Below are 21496 nucleotides of genomic sequence, written 5' to 3'. Positions count from 1 at the left end.
TTTCAGCAAATAGCCATCTAATCTTGTTTCCTTAATTTTTGTTACGTAGATTGTTTCTCATCTCAGCTGTAGCATTTTTGACCTTGTTTCCTTATGATCCCTATTTCCTTTTAAATGTTTTAAATTTTTAAAATAGCTGGTTTGCTTACTTTTTATGCCCAGCTAGCTAGCCAGCTATATGTTACACTCCTGCATAGTACAAATATCACTCATTTTCATATATGATAGGCTCCTCTAATAATAATTATCATCTTTGTCTTTAAAATTATCACTACAACAGTTAAAGACTTCAACTGCATTTCTAAGGCCTAAATGGTAAGATTAAACAGTGAAACATTGTTGGAGAATTTACCATTAAAAGTGCAACCCCTTTTAGAAGACTGTATCCATCCCTGAAAGACACGCTTACCTCACAAATAGTAGGGCTGCACCAATTCTAGCATTGGTATTGGTATCGGGCCGATACTGTTGTTTTCATGAAGTATTGGAATCGGCTATTATATTGTTGCAGATACCGATTCTTATCACGTGTGAGAATAAAATAATGTTTGGTTGTACTTGCTTATTTTACTAGCACAGTGGACGTCTAAAAGCATCAAGTATAACACTAATAGCTAACTACCAACAAAATTACTGATCTACGGTGCGAGAAGCCATAACGTCCATAAATTTGTCATTAATTCAGTGAAGTGTAACTCATGAACACAATAAGATTTTACTTAGATATTTTAAATATAAGTTCTCATGGACATTGTTCCCATTACCTAGAAAGTTAAGGTTCATTAGATGCACATAGCTCCTTCCTAACCAATCTGATTAATATAATGTCAAAATACTATTTACAAACATTTTAGCCACAAGGATTTAGCTACTGCATTCAACTTTCTTACAGAGGTTGTTATTGACCCACTCTATAGTTCTATTAGAGAAAATATTGTTAAACGTATTTGTTCTGTTTTTATTACAATTTTGATTATTTTGAACCACTCCATGTGAACAGACATTTCATACTATAGGAATATTCGATGGTTCTAAAACTGTACATGTAATGAGAGTAAAGGATAAGTAAAAGAGCTACTAAAGGGTTTCAGGATATTGTGAAATATATAAAAGTTATGCCGGGTTACTATCAAGGCTATTTTCTGGCACACGACGATGGCTCTTGTATTGCTTTAAAATCTTCTTCATGTCTTTCCCGATTACAGCTCCTTCTCTGTAGGCTCTGTGATATTCCCTTACTTTTCTGAAAAACTTTCGCATCAGATCAACGCTAACAGAATCAAGGGCTGTATCGATTATTCTCTCAAGCCCTGGAAAACTGTAGTCACAATTGGCTCGCGTGTATTTTTTTGCTTGGCACCATACGCGTTCAATAGGATTCAACTCGCAGTGAAACTTGGGAATGAACATTACCCTATGACCTTTGCTGAGTACAAATTCCTCTACTCTAGACTTTTGAAACTTGAAATCTCTCATTTCCTCAAGCACTTTGACCATCTGTTCTTTCTTCATGCCAGTTGTGTTGATTCCACGTTCTTCAAGCACTCGTTTTAGTCCTTTTTGTTGGCCATTTTCTGTCACCATTCTTTGTGATTTACCATCCCATACAGTATCACGTAACAATGGTTGTTTCCCTCCATCGGACACATTCATTATGTGAGCAATCAGCGCATTGTCTGCATAAGCACAATGGCCAGAACTTTGATCGAAAAGAAAAAGAAGGGTATTGTTTGATGGAGGAAACTTAAACTCTGCAATTTTTATTGCAAGCTCAACTTGAGTAATGAAATGATCATTATTCCAATAGCCTTGCCCTTGAGCACCAAACTTGAAAATTACTCTAGCTGCTTTTGGTAGACCAGGGTGTGACAACTTTGCTAATTCATGCTCCTCAGGGGTTAATCTCAGGAATCCATGGTGTTCATCAACAAAATCACTGATCATCAAACCACGACCCTGGCCTTTTGGACGGAGTGTTAATCTATTTTCTTCAGCCCATTGCCACGTCTGACCCTCATTTGAATGAAAACTAGACTCATCATGGTAAAGTAGTACGAGACGCTTTTCTGCTGTGCTACTTCCAATTAATTCTTCTGTTTCTCCACCCAAACCATACGGTGGAGGTAAGTGAGTTGATTGCAGTATCTCTATCTTTCGAAGATAAAGTTTTTGATACTCTATAACATCCTCCCGTTCGTGGCCATCAAAGTATAAACCCTTTTTATACGATCTTGGAGAAAACCCAAGATTATGTAACCATTTTGCAGCTGTGCGTGTAGTTATTGAACGGGGGAAACCTGGGGAAAGATGAGAGTTTGGAAATAGATCAGTGTTTACCCATGTTGCGAAAGTGGCTGCAGTCATGACATTTGGCCCTTTTTTGTAAGCATTTTCATGCAACCAAGCTGAAGCTTTCTTACGGCAATCTTCGTCATCTAATACACAACGATGGTTGTGCCTTCCTTGCTGTGATTGCGAAAAAGTGCCTCCCTGTCCATAAAAGTTGTTATGCCAAGTACGGACAGTTTTCTCATTAAACCCCACAACCATTCCAGCTTCAGTAGCAGCAGCCACATCAGTAAGCCCAAATCTTGTCCTGAAAGTGTCCATCATAATAATCGCAAACATTTTGGTGGTGTCTTTGCACTGGGAAGCAATCCACTCTTTGTACACTTCCTTGGCAGTATCTTTAGTTAACGGCACATCTTCAGCTTCTTCACTATCTTCGTCTTCTGGGAAAACTTCCACTCTGGGTACAATCAATGACTCATCTAGACTACCATCAGGTGCTAACTCTGGATTGCTAACATTTTCCTGAACTCTAGCCAGCTTTGCAGATCTTCCTATACTAGCCAAATTCCTAAACCTTTTCTTCTTTGACCATCGTGGTTTCTCAATAGCTACTTCACTCATTTTAACAAGACCTATTGAAATAGTGGCATTTAATTGGAATAATCAGTAAAGGTATATAGGTTAAAACTCTTTACGACCATAAAATACCTTAAAACACTAAGTGGTAACAAATTAAGAAAGGTAATATGCAAAAAAAACTACACAAAACAAGCTTACAAGGCGGTTGCAATCTTCGCACTCGATGGTTGTCATGGTAACGATGACGTAATTACGAAACTATGCCGTATATACTCCTTATTACTACCATATTATGCAGAATAACGTGCTGAGTTGAATGGTGCCATTCATTTATCAATAAATCAAAGCATTTAGAAGTTATGGGTAAAAGTTCATATGGACATTTATGAGTTCTTGCACTATATGCTGAAAATTACATGTGAAAGTGTTTTACTAAGAAAAAGATCAATATACTCTAATAGAGCAGTCACAACTCTAAGAGTGTAATCAGGTAGAAGTGACTGTTTCAGTATTAGAATATTTTGTGCTTTTGTAAGCACCATTGTTATATCAAGACTCACGGTAGTGTGTCGTACGGCCCAAGAAGCCGGCGCGTAACACCCGTGAGTATATCTAATCCAAAATAGCCAAGCTGTAAAAAAAAAGTGTGTGGCCCTCAAAAAGGCTATGGTGAAAAAAGATGTGAAATCCAAGGTGGCGGCCAAGAAATGGCTGTGATGGTAGGTTAATGGTAAAAATTTAATAACGACAATTCAGGTGAATTTTGTGCCAATTGACCAAGCGGCACCAAAATTCACCTGAATTGTTGTTATTAAAATTTTTACCATTAACCTACCATCACAGCCATTTCTTGGCCGCCACCTTGGATTTCATATCTTTTTCACCATAGCCTTTTTGAGGGCCGCACACTTTTATTACAGCTTGGCTGTTTTGGATTAGATTTCACTTCTTTTTGTATTTGTATACCCCAAAGCCGGCCTATGGCCTGCTTTGGGACTTTTTAAACCTATCTTTTTTCTTTACCACAGGAAGAAGAAAAGATGAAGCAGATTAACCTTAAATATTTCTGATTTTATCAGTAAATGTACAAATTATATATATAATACTTATATTTATTACAGAACTGTCCATGGTGGTTTCTTTGTAACTGAAAACTCTTCAAGGTAACTTCTTCTAGCTGTTCTCTCTACAGGGTGATTTATTTGTAGCTGGATTCTGTACAGGTGATTTTTTTGCTGCTGAGCTCTTTACATAATGGTTTCTTTGTAGCTGAACTCTCTACAAGGTAACTTCTTCTAACTGATCTCTCTACAGCGAGATTTGTTTGTAGCTGAACTCTCTACAGGTGATTTGTTTGCAGCTGAACTATCTAAATGATGGTTTCTTTGTAGCTGAACTCTCTACAAGGTAATTTCTTCTAGCTGAACTCTCTACATGGTGGTTTCTTTGTAGCTGAACTCTCTACAAGATAACTTCTTCTAACTGATCTTTCTACAGGGCAATTTGTTTGTGGCAGAATTTTCTAAAGGGTGATTTCTTTGCAGCTGAACTCTCTACATGGTGGTTTCTTTTTACTGTAGCTGAACTCTCTACAAGGTAATTTCTTCTAGCTGATCTCTCTACAGGGTGATTTGTTTGTAGCTGAATTCTATACAGGTGATTTGTTTGCAGCTGAGCTCTTTACAGAATGGTTTCTTTGTAGCTGAACTCTCTGCAGGTGATTTGTTTGCAGCTGAACTCTCCACATGATGGTTTCTTTAAATTCGTAGCTGAACTCTCTACAAGGTAACTTCTTCTAGCTGATCTCTCTACAGGGTGATTTGTTTGTAGCTCAACTATCTACAAGATAATTTCTTCTAGCTGATCTCTCTACAAGGTAATTTGTTTGTAGCTGAATTCTGTACAGGTGATTTGTTTGCAGCTGAGCTTTTTACAGAATGTTTTCTTTGTAGCTGAATTCTCTACAAGGTAACTTCTTCTAACTAAACTCTCTACAGGGAGATTTGTTTGCATCTAAACTCTATTCATGATGGTTTCTTTGTAGCTGAACTCTCTACAAGGTAACTTCTTCTAGCTGAACTCCCTACATGGTGATCTCTTTGTAGCTGAACTCTCTACAAGGTGACTTCTTCTAGCTGATCTTTCTACAGGGTGATTTGTTTGTAGCTGAATTCTGTACAGGTGATTTGTTTGTGGCTGAGCTCTTTACAGAATGGTTTCTTTGTAGCTGAGCTCTCTACAAGGTAGTTTCTTCTAGCTGATGTCTCCACAAGGTCACTAGTTTGTAGCTGAACTTTCTACATGATGGTTTCTTTGTAACTGAACTCTCTACAAGGTAACTTTTTCTAGCTGATCTTTCTACAGGGTGATTTGTTTGTGGCTGAACTGTCTACAAGGAAACTTCTTCTAGCTGATCTCTCTACAGGGAGATTGGTTTGTAGCTGAACTCTCTACAAGTGATTTGTTTGCAGCTGAACTCTCCACATGATGTTTTCTTTGTAGCTGAACTCTCTACAAGGTAACTTCTTCTAGCTGATCTCTCTACAGGGTGATTTGTTTTTAGCTGAATTCTGTACAGGTGATTTGTTTGCAGCTGAGCTCTTTACAGAATGGTTTCTATGTGGCTGAACTCTTTACAAGGTAATTTCTTCTAGCTGATGTCTCTACAGGGTCACTAGTTTGTAAATGAATTCTCTACATGGTGGTTTCTTTGTAACTGAACTCTCTTCAAGGTAACTTCTTCTAGCTGATTTTTCTATAGGGTGACTTGTTTGTAGTGGAAATCTGTACAGGTGATTTTGTTTGCAGCTGAGCTCTTTACAGAATGGTTTCTTTGTAGCTGAACTCTTTACAAGGTAACTTCTTCTAGCTGATGTCTCTAAGGGTCACTAGTTTGTAAACAAATTCTCTACATGGTGGTTTCTTTGTAACAGAACTCTCTACAAGGAAACTTCTCCTAGCTGATCTCTCTACAGGGAGATTTCTTTGTAGCTGAACTCTCTACAGGTGATTTGTTTGCAGCTGAACTCTCTAAATGATGGTTTCTTTGTAGCTGAACTCTCTACAAGTTAACTTCGTCTATCTGATCTCTCTACAGGGTAATTTGTTTGTAGCTGAACTCTCTACATTGTGGTTTCTTTGTAGCTGAATTCTACAAGGTGATTTCTTCTAGCTGAATTATCTCTTTCTATAGTTGCATGAATTCCCTACAAGGTAACTTCTTCTAGCTGATCTCTCTACAGGGTGAATTGTTTGTGGCTAATCTCTCTACAGGGTGACTTGTTTCTAGCTGATCTCTATACAGGTTACTTGTTTCTAGCTGATCTCTTGAATTCTCTTCGGGTGACTGCTATATTAGGATGACTGCTCTATTAGGATGACTGCTCTATTAGAGTATCTCGATCTCGCACTTGCTACACCAAGTGGGATTTCGTGTTATAACTCCGTGGCTTTAAATCTGATTCTTCTACACCATTGAAGAGCCTTTCTAAGATGATAACTCCATCTGTACAGCGATTTTCAAAGCATTACCCCAAGCTGTTTACCAGGTAGGCGTGGCAAGCAGTCATTTTTTTATTAGCTAATCTCGATTGCGTAATTGTTATACTCTGTTGGTTTTTTCGTTGTATCTTCCTGGTTTTTAGCTCGATTTCTTTCAAACCGCAAAAAGTTTGAGGTTCAATAGTTAACCTATTCACCCACCGATTTTCAGCTTCTTTCCATACGCAGTTTACCCTGTAGGCGTGACAACATATTGGCGTTATTTTTTGTGAATAATCGCTCATAACTCTTTGCCTGTTTATCGTATTCCAGCCAAAGTTGGTACAGAGATGCGTCTTTATACCCCCTTCTGTGTGCCAAATTTCAGGGCAATCGGATATGGTGTTCGCGTTTTATAGCAGTTTTTGTAAGTGTGCGAAAAGAGTAAGAAAAATAAGAAGAAAAAACGAAGAAACTAAGCCAATTTTTGAAGTCGCATATCTCGGGAACGCTTGAAGCGATTTCGCTCAAATTTCTAATGTGGAGTGCTGAAGGTGGAAGGAGTGTCCACAGCAAAAATCGTCTTGTTTCATCAGGGCAGCACAGAGCTACGGAGGTGCGAAAAGTGCATTTTCTTTCTTCCTGTCAATATACTCACGGATGTTACTCGGCGGCTTCTTGGGCCACACGACACACTACCGTGTGTCTTGATTGACAGGAAGAAAGAAAACGCAATTTTCGCACCCCCGTAGCTCTGTGCTGCCTTGATGAAACAAGACGAGTTTGCTGTGGACACTCCCTCCAACTTTAGTACTCCACATTCCAAATTTAAGCAAAATCGCTTCAAGCGTTTCCGAGATATGCGACTTCAAAAATTGGCTTAGTTTCTTAGTTTTTTTTCTTTTATTCTTATTTTTCTTCTACTTTTTGCACACTTACAAAAACTGCTATAAAACGCGAACGCCATATCCGATCGCCTTGAAATTTGGCACACAGAAAGGGGTATAAAGGCGCATCTCTGTACCAACTTTGGCTGGAATACGATAAACAGGCAGAGTTATGAGCGATTATTCACGAAAAATAACACCAATATGTTGTCACGCCTACAGGGTAAACCGCGTATGGGAAGAAGCTGAAAATCGGTGGGTGAATAGGTTAACTATTGAACCTCAAACCTTTTGTGGTTTGAAAGAAATCGAGCTAAAAACCAGGAAGATACAACGAAAAAACCAACAGAGTGTAACAATTACGCAATCGAGATTAGCTAATAAAAATTGACTACTTGCCACGCCTACCAGATAAACCGCTTGGGGTAATGCTTTGAAAATCGCTGTACAGATGGAGTTATCATCTTAGAAAGGTTCTTCAATGGTGTAGAAGAATCAGACTTAAAGCCACAGAGTTATAACACGAAATCCAACTTGGTGTAGCAAGTGTGAGATCGAGATACTCTAATAGAGCAGTCATCCTAATAGAGCAGTCACCCGAAGAGAATTCAAGAGATCAGCTAGAAACAAGTAACCTGTATAGAGATCAGCTACAAATAAGTCACCCTGTAGAGAGATAAGCCACAAACAATTCAACCTGTAGAGAGATCAGCTAGAAGAAGTTACCTTGTAGGGAATTCATGCAACTATAGAAAGAGATAATTCAGCTAAAAGAAATGACCTTGTAGAGTTCAGCTACAAAGAAACCACAATGTAGAGAGTTCAGCTACAAACAAATCACCCTGTAGAGAGATCAGCTAGAAGAAGTTACCTTGTAGAGAGTTCAGCTACAAAGAAACCATCATGTACAGAGTTCAGCTGCAAACAAATCACCTGTAGAGAGTTCAGCTACAAACAAATCTCCCTGTAGAGAGATCAGCTAGGAGAAGTTTCATTGTAGAGAGTTCAGTTACAAAGAAACCACCATGTAGAGAATTCGTTTACAAACTAGTGACCATGTAGAGACATCAGCTAGGAAGTTACCTTGTAAAGAGTTCAGCTACATAGAAATCATTTTGTAAAGAACTCAGCTGCAAACAAATCACCTGTACAGAATTCAGCTACAAACAAATCACCCTGTAGAGAGATCAGCTAGAAGAAGTTACCTTGTTGATAGTTCAGCTACAAACAAATCACCATGTAGAGAGATCAGCTAGAAGAAGTTACCCTGTAGAGAGTTCAGCTACAAAGAAACCATCATGTGGAGAGTTCAGCTGCAAACAAATCACCTGTAGAGAGTTCAGTTAGAAGAAGTTACCTTGTAGAGAGTTCAGCTACAAAGAAACCATTCTGTAAAGAGTTCAGCTGCAAACAAATCACCTGTACAGAATTCAGCTACAAACAAATCACCCTGTTGAGAGATCAGCTAGAAGAAGTTATCTTGTAGATAGTTCAGCTACAAACAAATCACCCTGTATAGAGATCAGCTAGAAGAAGTTTCTTTGTAGAGAGTTCAGCCATAAACAAATCACCCTGTAGAAAGATGAGCTAGAAGAAGTTACCTTGTAAAGAGCTCAGCTGCAAACAAATCACCTGTACAGAATTCAGTTACAAACAAATCACTCTGTAGAAAGATCAGCTAGAAGAAGTCATCTTGTAGAGAGTTCAGCTACAAAGGAACCACCATGTAGGGAGTTCAGCTAGAAGAAGTTACCTTGTAGAGAGTTCAGCTACTAAGAAACCATCATGAAGAGAGTTCAGCTGCAAACAAATCTCCCTGCAGAGAGTTCAGTTAGAAGAAGTTACCTTGTAGAGAGTTCAGCTACAAAGAAACCATTCTGTAAAGAGCTCAGCTGCAAACAAATCACCTGTACAGAATTCAGCTACAAACAAATCCACCCTGTAGAGAGATCAACTAGAAGAAGTTATCTTGTAGATAGTTCAGCTACAAACAAATCACCCTGTAGAGAGATCAGCTAGAAGAAGTTACCTTGTAGAGAGTTCAGCTTCAAATTTAAAAGAAACCATCATGTGGAGAGTTCAGCTGCAAATAAATCACCTGTAGAGAGTTCAGCTACAAAAAAACTACCATGTAGGGAGTTCAGCTAGAAGACGTTACCTTGTAGAGAGTTCAGCTACAAATAAACCATCATGAAGAGAGTTCAGCTGCAAACAAATCTCCCTGTAGAGAGTTCAGTTAGAAGAAGTTACCTTGTAGAGAGTTCACCTACAAAGAAACCATTCTGTAAAGAGCTCAGCTGCAAACAAATCACCTGTATAGAACTCAGCTACAAACAAATCACCCTGTAGAGAGATCAGCTAGAAGAAATTACCTTGTAGAGTGTTCAGCTACAGTACAAAGAAACCACCATGTAGAGAGTTCAGCTGCAAAGAAATCACCCTGTAGAAAATTCTGCCACAAACAAATAGCCCTGTAGAAAGATCAGTTAGAAGTTATCTTGTAGAGAGCTCAGCTACAAAGAAACCACCATGTAGAGAGTTCAGCTAGAAGAAATTACCTTGTAGAGAGTTCAGCTACAAAGAAACCATCATTTAGATAGTTCAGCTACAAACAAATCACCTGTAGAGAGTTCAGCTACAAACAAATCTTGCTGTAGAGAGTTCAGTTAGAAGAAGTTACCTTGTAGAGAGTTCAGCTACAAAGAAACCATTCTGTAAAGAGCTCAGCTGCAAACAAATCACCTGTATAGAATTCAGCTACAAACAAATCACCCTGTAGAGAGATCAGCTATAAGAAATTACCTTGTAGAGAGTTCAGCTACAGTACAAAGAAACCACCATGTAGAGAGTTCAGCTGCAAAGAAATCACCCTGCAGAAAATTCTGCCACAAACAAATAGCCCTGTAGAAAGATCAGTTAGAAGAAGTTATCTTGTAGAGAGTTCAGCTACAAAGAAACCACCATGTAGAGAGTTCAGTTAGAAGAAATTACCTTGTAGAGAGTTCAGCTACAACGAAACCATCATCTAGATAGTTCAGCTGCAAACAAATCACCTGTAGAGAGTTCAGCTACAAACAAATCTCGCTGTAGAGAGATCAGTTAGAAGAAGTTACCTTGTAGAGAGTTCAGCTACAAAGAAACCGTTATGTAAAGAGCTCAGCAGCAAAAAAATCACCTGTACATAATTCAGCTACAAACAAATCACCCTGTAGAAAGATCAGCTAGAAGAAGTCACCTGGTAGAGAGTGCAGCTACAAAGAAACCACCATGTAGGGAGTTCAGCTAGAAGAAGTTACCTTGTAGAGAGTTCAGCTAGAAGAAGTTACCTTGTAGAGAGTTCAGCTACAAAGAAACCATCATGAAGAGAGTTCAGCTGCAAACAAATCTCCCTGTAGAGAGTTTAGTTAGAAGAAGTTACCTTGTAGAGAGTTCAGCTACAAAGAAACCATTCTGTAAAGAGCTCAGCTGCAAACAAATCACCTGTATAGAATTCAGCTACAAACAAATCACCCTGTAGAGAGATCAGCTAGAAGAAGTTATCTTGTAGATAGTTCAGCTACAAACAAATCACCCTGTAGAGAGATCAGCTAGAAGAAGTTACCTTGTAGAGAGTTCAGCTACAAAGAAACCATTCTGTAAAGAGCTCAGCTGCAAACAAATCACCTGTATAGAATTCAGCTACAAACAAATCACCCTGTAGAGAGATCAGCTATAAGAAATTACCTTGTAGAGAGTTCAGCTACAGTACAAAGAAACCACCATGTAGAGAGTTCAGCTGCAAAGAAATCACCCTGTAGAAAATTCTGCCACAAACAAATAGCCCTGTAGAAAGATCAGTTAGAAGAAGTTATCTTGTAGAGAGTTCAACTACAAAGAAACCACCAAGTAGAGAGTTCAGCTAGAAGAAATTACCGTGTAGAGAGTTCAGCTACAAAGAAACCATAATCTAGATAGTTCAGTTGCAAACAAATCACCTGTATAGAGTTCAGCTACAAACAAATCCCCCTGTAGAGAGATCAGTTAGAAGAAGTTACCTTGTAGAGAGTTCAGCTACAAAGAAACCATTCTGTAAAGAGCTCAGCAGCAAAAAAATCACCTGTACAGAATTCAGCTACAAATAAATCACCCTGTAGAGAGAACAGCTAGAAGAAGTCACCTTGTTGATAGTTCAGCTACAAACAAATCACCCTGTAGAGAGATCAGCTAGAAGAAGTTACCTTGTAGAGTGTTCAGTTACAACGAAACCACCATGGACAGTTCTGTAATAAATATATGCATTATATATATAATTTGTACATTTACTGATAAAATCAGAAATATTTAAGGTACATCTGCTTCATCTTTTCTTCTTCCTGTGGTAAAGAAAAAAAGATATGTTAAAAAAGTCCCAAAGCAGGCCATAGGTCGACTTTGGCGTATACAAATACAAAAAGAAGTGAAATCTAATCCAAAACAGCCAAGCTGTAAAAAAAGTGTGCGGCCCTCAAAAAGGCTATGGTGAAAAAAGATGTGAAATCCAAGGTGGCAGCCAAGAAATGGCTGTGATGGTAGGTTAATGGTAAAAATTTTAATAACAACAATTCAGGTGAATTTTGTGCCAATTGACCAAGCCACACCAAAATTCACCTGAATTGTTGTTATTAAAATTTTTACCATTAACCTACCATCACAGTCATTTCTTGGCCGCCACCTTGGATTTCACATCTTTTTTCACCATAGCCTTTTTGAGGGCCGCACACTTTTTTTACAGCTTGGCTGTTTTGGATTAGATGATATTATCTACACTTCTCCAGAAAAATACTGGAATATTGACTGGTTTGCATTTCAGTGACTTCTTTCTTTGTGAATCTTGATTGGCTACTTCATTATAAACATGAATCATACTGAAAACGTGTACAAGAATACCATGAAATGCACTATAATAATGTGTGTACTATGAAGTAGCTACTTTAAAGTACTTGATATTGGTACTTGTACTTGCAGATACTTCCCAGCTGAGTACTTGGTATTTGAAGTATCGGTAAAAAGTGGAATCGGTGCAGCCCTAGCAAATAGCTAAACCTGTAAGACTATAAAATGACTATGCAACATTAATAAATGCTAGGGATGACTCCTAGACTACTAACCTAGTCTTATGGCACACTTTGTTAAAATCACATGTTCAGGCAGTGGCACACAGCGCAACTATGAAGCACCATACTATCAATCATCCTTCGTGAAGAACAAGAGAGGTTTGAATGATGAGCAGTATGGTGCAGTGGACAAAACGTAATCGAAACAACATGTTCATAAATCCACTGTCATTACCTTGGCTGTCTGAAATTTCTAGAACTGTACACTTAGCACTACTAGGTCTTACAGCAGGCAAATGAAATGCAGGCGAATTTCAAAATTTTAAAACTTTTTGCTTTGTTTACCCAAGGTACAGTATCATTACTGCAGTACTAATGCATCCTAGGTGGTTGTTTTCAGGTAAAATTTGTTGCAAGGTTGTTTTTTTAGTAAGAAAAATTACAAAACCATATGATTTCTTACTGATCCCTACTTATTAAGTACTACCATACTTAATGATAAGTGATAGTAAAGCTTTTTTATTTTAAAAGTGAAGTAACGTTCCAGCAATATAAACTAGTGAAACAAGAAGTATGAATTATGGTAGCTTTTACAACATAGCCGTAAGAAGAATAATTCCTACTTTGGCATTGAGCAGTAGGGTTGGGCAACATTGAAAATTTCCTTCTGTGGTTATTGTGTAGCTTATTATCATGATTATTGCAAATATCATGGTACTGAAATGAACTATAGCAAGTAAACCAAACTACTTTTAAGATTACATTGATATGGGTGAAGTTTCTTTACTACCACTTACCATAACTGCAAGGAGTTTGGAAAAACCAACTAACTCATCACTTATGAAGATGCCATGAGTGCATATAAATGTTGAATGAGGCATAGATCCTATACATAGCTAGCAGATAATTTACTAAGGCTTACTATAAGTGTAAGACCAGGATTTTTATCCCACAATTACAGTAGTACATCCAGTACACACATGCTTGATGTGTATTCTAATAATTAGTGCATCACTTTGCATAGTAGTACATTGTTTAGGCTTGTTTGCTAGTTCAAGGAGGCTGAAATACTGATTGACAAAAACAATGTGGTGATGTTAACACGTGTAATTGTGTGTTTGCCACAAGAAATAGCTGTATTGACGCTATAATCATTTATGCCAGTATCATGATAGTGATTTTTTAAATACAAGATGGTATCAGTTATTGCTAGCTGTAATATCACCTTGTTACTGTCATACCGGTACATCACCCAACCATATTGAGAAGATGGTATAATGATGTTAAGTTAAACCTACAGTGTCAAATTTATTCAAAATTTACTAGAGGTACAGTATTGCCCAAGTGCAATGTTGCACTCGTTCACACATGCAACTGCTCGAGATTTAAAAAATTGCTAATTAAGGGGTGTGGCAACTGTTTCGCTTGTGATTCTTGTGAACGAAACAGCTTCTGCATTGTCTTGCCAGCAAAACAGTTGCCACGCCCCTTAATTAATGATTTTTTGAATGTCGAGCAAAAGTTGTGTGTGCTAGTGAGTGCAACGTTGCGCTTGGGCAGTACCGTACTTAGCACTTTCTAACATGCTGAAAATGAAATCTTCAGGTAAAAGCAGGATAATTAGGTGTTTTAATTTTACGCTATAGTGTGTATAAGTTGATCTGGATTCTGAAAAACAGCTAAAAACAAAAAGTGGGTTTTTTTCTGAAGAGAATTAACATTTCAGCTAACCAGGTGATTAGTGGTGACAGTAAAAATGTCAACAACAGACATGTGTGGTTCAGCTCCATCACAAGTTTGGGAACAAATTGTAATAGAAACTACACTATTATGCTTTATTAGATATACTGAAAATTTTGATTGGCCGTAAATATCGCATCACGAATTTGAACAAAAATACTTGAATCATGTTTAGTGAGTCAAGCAGTGCTACACATGAGTCAAATTTCAAGTTCTTGTGTAATTGAATCAATGTTTTATTATTGTTTTTAAGGATCCAGCTCAGTGTACATACTATAAGAGGGGTGGACATGTTTTATGTGCTTCATAAAACTATTGCTTAAATTACATAGCTGTGCATGATATTTCCATATATGTTTCGGTTCCAACAATGGGAAAAAATTGTGGACCTGTTTTCATCCACTTTTGGAAGATTTTCACTAGCATGTATTTTCAATCCAAAAATGGAGTCATCCAATATTGGATGGTACTGTAATTTTATCATAAATTATGGATATTTCATGTGAACCTCAGTAATTTCATTATAAAACTAGCAAATTGTGGAGCCAGTTGTTTCAGTAATTAAATCAAGTTTCATGTATACTTTACCATGGTACACTTAGTTTTCAAAACTTAAGTTGAAGGTGGTAATAATAATTATGTGATGTGTCATAGTGTACAATTGTTCTAGCTCTTTGTTGCTCAACAGTAAACATTACTTTGAAATGTCTTTCTTTGCAATACTATGAATGAAACATTTGTGCAATACAATTTATTATAGAACTTTTTGTGAGCGAGATCAAAAGAAAAGTATACTTTAATTTTCTTAGAAAATGGTATGCATAATATGCTTTGATCTTTGGAGGATAATGAGGTCTTAAAACTCCATTAATCCTGCTAGCAGGATTTTAATGGTTAGAAACCTGCTAGCAGAAAGGACCTCAAGCATCACAAATCTCACTTTCGATCATTAATTTGCAATGCTCCCTCCATGCATAATCAGGCTGACCAGTACTAAAGGTCTGGCAGCAACATGTGCTGCAGCATTACGATTATCTAACCTAATTTCAAGGACTTAGATTCAATGATTTATAGTTGAAATGGTGTAACACAAAAGGGGCTAAAGTAAGGAAAACACCCTCCAACCCTAGGATTTAAACTGCAGGTCACCCAATGTCTAATCAGGACCACACTCAGTCTTCCTCCAGGAGTCATGTATGTTATTCTAATCGAACAGTCACAAGTTGCATTGTAACTAGCAGCAAAGAAACTTATCAAACTAGTATTTTAAAAATTGTGACCGGATTTGCGAAAAGGTACCTTTTTCACATGTAAAATTTGACCCATTTTTTGAACTTTGAAACTTCGTAACTTTTTTATCATTGCATATAATTGCTTAAACTTTTCCATGAGTGCAGATAAAGTATCTGGCTGCATTTTGAAACTAAGAGCAAGTTAATCAGTGTAAGGAGTCAAGTGTTACATCATTTTGTTTGCTGGCATGTAAAATGTGTGGAAAAGGTACCTTTTCGCAAATCCGGTCACAATTGTTAATTTAAAAACGAAGTTGGGATCTATACAATAAAAATTAATGAAACAAGAGATGATTGATGGTATTACATCTAAGCTCAGTGTGGAAATCCCTACTTTGGCACATTAGATATAACAATTATTTTGCTCAATGCCAAAGTAGGAACTTCCCCACTGAGCTATACCATAATGCCATCAATCATCTCCTGTTTCACTACTTTTTATTGCATATATCCCTACTTCATTTTTAAATTAGCAATTTATAAAATACTAGTTGAATAGATGGTAACATGCCACAGTAGAAATTTTCCCACGGCATAACCGTGTTAAGTCCTTAGCAATATGGTTATTATGGAATTATTAAATTTTGCAAAGGTAATAAAGTCCTTTATGATATGTGTCTTTCCATGGAATCTTCTCATATACACAGATTATCCGTGATGCATCAAATTATATCACTGTGAAATAATAACTGTCACTGTTGATTACTTTGTCACTATAGGATGGACATACTCCTTTATATGCTGCTGCATATAATGGTTATTCTCAAGTAGTGGAGATGTTAATCCAGTCAGAAACAGATGTCAATGTTGCTGATCAAGTGAGGCAACAATTATTTACATTAATGAACTTATTCTGTATATAGTCTTCTTGTACCCCTGGTTTTTCCGTAACAAGGTTGTTATGTAGACAAACTGCCAAAAATTATTTCTAGTAGAGCCATGAAATCCTTTATTTGCCAGTAAAATTACACATTGATTCAAGTAAAACTCATGCTTTCTTTATTGGAGAAAAAAACACAAATTAAGTTAAAATTATAAGTTGTACTCAAAAAGTCCTTGTACTACTGAGGTCACATACACACCTCATGTTCATAGAATACATTAACGACTGAATGCTGTACTTTGGTATTGAATAGATGGTAACTGCCACAGTAGGGATTTTTCCCACAGCATAACTGTGTTAACTCCTTAGCAATATGGTTATCTAATCAAAAACAGCCAAGCTGTAAAAAAAGGAGTGCCCAAGCGGCACAAAAATTCACTAGAATTGTCGTTATTAAAATTTTTACCATTAACCTACCATCACAGCCATTTCTTGGCCGCCACCTTGGATTTCACATCTTTTTTCACCGTAGCCTTTTCAAGGGCCGCACTCCTTTTTTTACAGCTTGGCTGTTTTTGATTAGATTTCACTTCTTTTTGTATTTGTATACTCCAAAGCCGGCCTATGGCTAGCTTTGGGGCTTTTTAACCTATATATTGCTCTTTACCACAGGAAAAAGAAAAAGATGAAGTAGATTTTATAAATACTTTAACTCATTCTGATTTTATCAGTAAATGTACAAATTATATATGTAATGCATATATCAAGAGTTCGTTATATTATGAACTCTTGCATATATTTATTACATGTCAATTAATTCCCACAGGATAATTTGCAGCTAGCCTCTCTACTGTGTGACTTGAAATGTAGATGAACTCTTTACAGGATTCTCTATACAGGGTGACTTGACTCTAGCTGAACTCTCTGCAGGGTTATCTGTTTGTAGTTGAATTCTCTACAGGATGATTTGTTTGCAGCTGAACTCTCTACAAGGTAACCTCTTCTAACTGATCTGTGTACAGGGTGACTTGTTTCTAGCTGGTCTCTCTACAGGGAGATTTGTTTGTAGCTGAATTCTCTACAGGGTGATTTGTTTGTAGCTGAATTCTCTAAATGGTGGTTGCTTTATAGCTGAACTCTCTAAAAGGTGACTTCTCATAGCTGAACTCTCTACAGGGTGATCATTTCATAGCTGAACTCTCTACAGGATGATTTGTTTGCAGCTGAACTCTCTACATGATGATTTTTTTGTAGCTGAACTCTCTACAGGGTGATTTGTTTGCAGCTGAAATCCCTACAGGTGATTTTGTTTGTAGCTGAACTCTCTACAAGGTGATACTTCTAGGTGATCTCTCTACAGGATGACTTGTTTCTAACTGAACTCTCAACAGGGTGATCTGTTCATAGCTGAACTTTCTACAGGGTGATTTGTTTGCAGCTGAACTCTCTGCATTGTAGTTTCTTCGTAGCTGAACTCTCTACAATCTGACTTCTAGCTGAACTCTCTACAGGGTGACTTGTTTCTAGCTGATCTCTCTACAGGTGATTTGTTTGCAGCTGAACTCTCTACATGGTGGTTTCTTTGTAGCTGAATTCTCTACAAGGTGACTTCTTCTAGCTGATCTTTCTACAGGGTGATTTGTTTGTAGCTGAATTCTCTACAAGGTGATTTACTTGTAGCTGAACTCTCTACAAGGTGACTTCTTCTAGCTGAACACTCTACAGAGTGATTGATTTTTTTGCAGCTGAACTCTCTACATGGTGGTTTCTTTGTAACTGAACTCTCTACAGGGTGATTTGTTTATAGCTGAACTCTCTACAGGGTGATCTGTTCGTAGCTGAACTCCCTACAAGGTAACTTCTTCTAGCTGATCTTTCTACAGGGCATATTTGTTTGTAGCTGAGTTCTCTACAGGGTGATTTGTTTGCAGCTGAACTCTCTACATGGGAGTTTCATTGTAGCTGAACTCTCTACAATGTGACTTCTTCTAGCTGAACTCTCTACAGGGTGACTTGTTTCTAGCTGATCTCTCTACAGGGTGACTTGTTTCTAGCTGAACTCTCTACAGGTGATTTGTTTGCAGCTGAACTCTCTACATGGTGGTTTCTTTGTAGCTGAACTCTCTACAAGGTGACTTCTTCTAGCTGATCTTTCTACAGGGTGATTTGTTTGTAGCTGAACTCTCTACAATGTTACTTCTTCTAGCTGAACTCTCTACAGGGTGACTTGTTTCTAGCTGAACTCTCTACAGGATGATTTGTTTGCAGCTGAACTCTCTACATGGTGGTTTCTTTGTAACTGAACTCTCTACAGGGTGATTTGTTTATAGCTGAACTCTCTACAAGGTAACTTCTTCTAGCTGATCTTCCTACAGCGAATATTTGTTTGTAGCTGAGTTCTCTACTGGGTGATTTGTTTGCAGCTGAACTCTCTACATGGGAGTTTCATTGTAGCTGAACTCTCTACAATGTGACTTCTTCTAGCTGAACTCTCTACAGGGTGACTTGTTTCTAGCTGATCTCTCTACAGGGTGACTTGTTTCTAGCTGAACTCTCTACAGGTGATTTGTTTGCAGCTGAACTCTCTACATGGTGGTTTCTTTGTAGCTGAACTCTCTACAAGGTAATTTCTTCTAGCTGATCTTTGTACAGGGTGATTTGTTTGTAGCTGAATTCTCTACAATGTGACTTCTTCTAGCTGAACTCTCTACAGGGTGACTTGTTTCTAGCTGATCTCTACAAGGTGACTTGTTTCTAGCTGAACTCTCTACAGGTGATTTGTTTGCAGCTGAGCTCTCTACATGGTGGTTCCTTTGTAGCTGAACTCTCTACAAGGTAACTTCTTCTAGCTGATCTTTCTACAGGGTGATTTGTTTGTAGCTGAATTCTCTACAAGGTGATTTATTTGCAGCTGAACTCTCTACAAGGTGACTTCTTCTAGCTGAACTCTCTACAGAGTGATTGATTCTTTTGCAGCTGAACTCTCTACATGGTGGTTTCTTTGTAACTGAACTCTCTACAGGGTGATTTTATTGTAGCTGAACTCTCTACAGGGTGATCTGTTCGTAGCTGAACTCCCTATAAGGTAACTTCTTCTAGCCGATCTTTCTACAGGGCATATTTGTTTGTAGCTGAGTTCTCTACTGGGTGATTTGTTTGCAGCTGAACTCTCTACATGGGAGTTTCATTGTAGCTGAACTCTCTACAATGTGACTTCTTCTAGCTGAACTCTCTACAGGGTGACTTGTTTCTAGCTGATCTCTCTACAGGGTGACTTGTTTCTAGCTGAACTCTCTACAGGTGATTTGTTTGCAGCTGAACTCTCTACATGGTGGTTTCTTTGTAGCTGAACTCTCTACAAGGTGACTTCTTCTAGCTGATCTTTGTACAGGGTGATTTGTTTGTAGCTGAACTCTCTACAATGTTACTTCTTCTAGCTGAACTCTCTACAGGGTGACTTGTTTCTAGCTAAACTCTCTACAGGATGATTTGTTTGCAGCTGAACTCTCTACATGGTGGTTTCTTTGTAACTGAACTCTCTACAGGGTGATTTGTTTATAGCTGAACTCTCTACAAGGTAACTTCTTCTAGCTGATCTTCCTACAGCGAATATTTGTTTGTAGCTGAGTTCTCTACTGGGTGATTTGTTTGCAGCTGAACTCTCTACATGGGAGTTTCATTGTAGCTGAACTCTCTACAATGTGACTTCTTCTAGCTGAACTCTCTACAGGGTGACTTGTTTCTAGCTGATCTCTCTACAGGGTGACTTGTTTCTAGCTGAACTCTCTACAGGTGATTTGTTTGCAGCTGAACTCTCTACATGGTGGTTTCTTTGTAGCTGAACTCTCTACAAGGTAATTTCTTCTAGCTGATCTTTGTACAGGGTGATTTGTTTGTAGCTGAATTCTCTACAATGTGACTTCTTCTAGCTGAACTCTCTACAGGGTGACTTGTTTCTAGCTGATCTCTCTACAAGGTGACTTGTTTCTAGCTGAACTCTCTACAGGTGATTTGTTTGCAGCTGAGCTCTCTACATGGTGGTTCCTTTGTAGCTGAACTCTCTACAAGGTAACTTCTTCTAGCTGATCTTTCTACAGGGTGATTTGTTTGTAGCTGAATTCTCTACAAGGTGATTTATTTGCAGCTGAACTCTCTACAAGGTGACTTCTTCTAGCTGAACTCTCTACAGAGTGATTGATTCTTTTGCAGCTGAACTCTCTACATGGTGGTTTCTTTGTAACTGAACTCTCTACAGGGTGATTTTATTGTAGCTGAACTCTCTACAGGGTGATCTGTTCGTAGCTGAACTCCCTATAAGGTAACTTCTTCTAGCCGATCTTTCTACAGGGCATATTTGTTTGTAGCTGAATTCTCTACTGGGTGATTTGTTTGCAGCTGAACTCTCTACATGGGAGTTTCATTGTAGCTGAACTCTCTACAATGTGACTTCTTCTAGCTGAACTCTCTACAGGGTGACTTGTTTCTAGCTGATCTCTCTACAGGGTGACTTGTTTCTAGCTGAACTCACTACAGGTGATTTGTTTGCGGCTGTACTCTCTACATGGTGGTTTTTTGCAGCTGAACTCTCTACAAGGTAACCTCTTCTAGCTGATCTTTCTACAGGGTGATTTGTTTGTAGCTGGATTCTCTACAGGGTGATTTATTTGCAGCTGAACTCTCTACAAGGTGACTTCTTCTAGCTGAACTCTCTACAGAGTGATAAATTTTTTTTGCAGCGGAACTGTCTACATGGTGGTTGCTTTGTAGCTGAACTCTCTAAAAGGTGACTTCTTAAAGCTGAACCCTCTACAGGGTGATCTTTTCATAGCTGAACTCTCTACAGGATGATTTGTTTGCAGCTGAACTCTCTACATGATGATTTCTTTGTAGCTGAACTCTCTACAGGGTGATTTGTTTGTAGCTGAGTTCTCTACAGGGTGATCTTTTCATAGCTGAACTCTCTACAGGGTGATTTGTTTGCAGCTGAACTCTCTACATGGTAGTTTCTTTGTAGCTGAACTCTCTACAATGTGACTTGTTCTAGCTGATCTCTCTACAAGGTGATCTGTTCATAGCTGAACTTTCTACAGGGTGATTTGTTTGCAGCTGAACTCTCTACATGGGAGTTTTATTGTAGCTGAACTCTCTACAGTGTTACTTCTTCTAGCTGAACTCTCTACAGGGTGACTTGTTTCTAGCTGAACTCTCTACAGGATGATTTGTTTGCAGCTGAACTCTCTACATGATGATTTCTTTGTAGCTGAACTCTCTACAGGGTGATTTGTTTGTAGCTGAACTCCCTACAAGGTAACTTCTTCTAGCTAATCTTTC

At 38.1% G+C, this 21496-nt stretch overlaps 2 protein-coding genes across 2 annotated transcripts in view; one reads left to right on the top strand and one right to left on the bottom strand.

The window, feature by feature from the left end:
* Positions 1 to 835: 835 nt before the first annotated feature.
* On the bottom strand, positions 836 to 3099 carry LOC136253395 (uncharacterized). Its single transcript, XM_066046048.1, has 2 exons — positions 3070 to 3099; positions 836 to 2924 (listed from the first exon to the last, which is right to left on the bottom strand). Exon 2 carries the CDS (start codon positions 2911 to 2913, stop codon positions 1114 to 1116), a length of 1800 nt encoding a protein of 599 aa, XP_065902120.1. The 5' UTR covers positions 2914 to 2924; positions 3070 to 3099; the 3' UTR covers positions 836 to 1113.
* A 12802-nt stretch (positions 3100 to 15901) lies between these two features.
* LOC136253606 (ankyrin repeat, PH and SEC7 domain containing protein secG-like) overlaps positions 15902 to 21496 on the top strand; it is a 46597-nt gene continuing 41002 nt past the window's right edge. Inside the window, exons 1-2 of the mRNA XM_066046272.1 lie at positions 15902 to 15934; positions 16062 to 16160. Of these exons, the coding sequence (XP_065902344.1) occupies positions 15902 to 15934; positions 16062 to 16160 (132 nt within the window). The remainder of the gene's footprint in view (positions 15935 to 16061; positions 16161 to 21496) is intronic.

The sequence above is a fragment of the Dysidea avara genome, chromosome 4 (genome assembly GCF_963678975.1).
Source record: "Dysidea avara chromosome 4, odDysAvar1.4, whole genome shotgun sequence".
NCBI classification, from domain to species: Eukaryota; Metazoa; Porifera; class Demospongiae; order Dictyoceratida; family Dysideidae; genus Dysidea; species Dysidea avara.
Note: the sequence above shows the minus strand (reverse complement) of the source record. Positions and strands in the feature narration are given on the sequence as shown.

Excerpts from the sequence above, each read along its gene's own strand:
- LOC136253395 (XM_066046048.1), bottom strand. The coding sequence starts at position 2,913 with ATGAGTGAAGTAGCTATTGAGAAACCACGATGGTCAAAGAAGAAAAGG.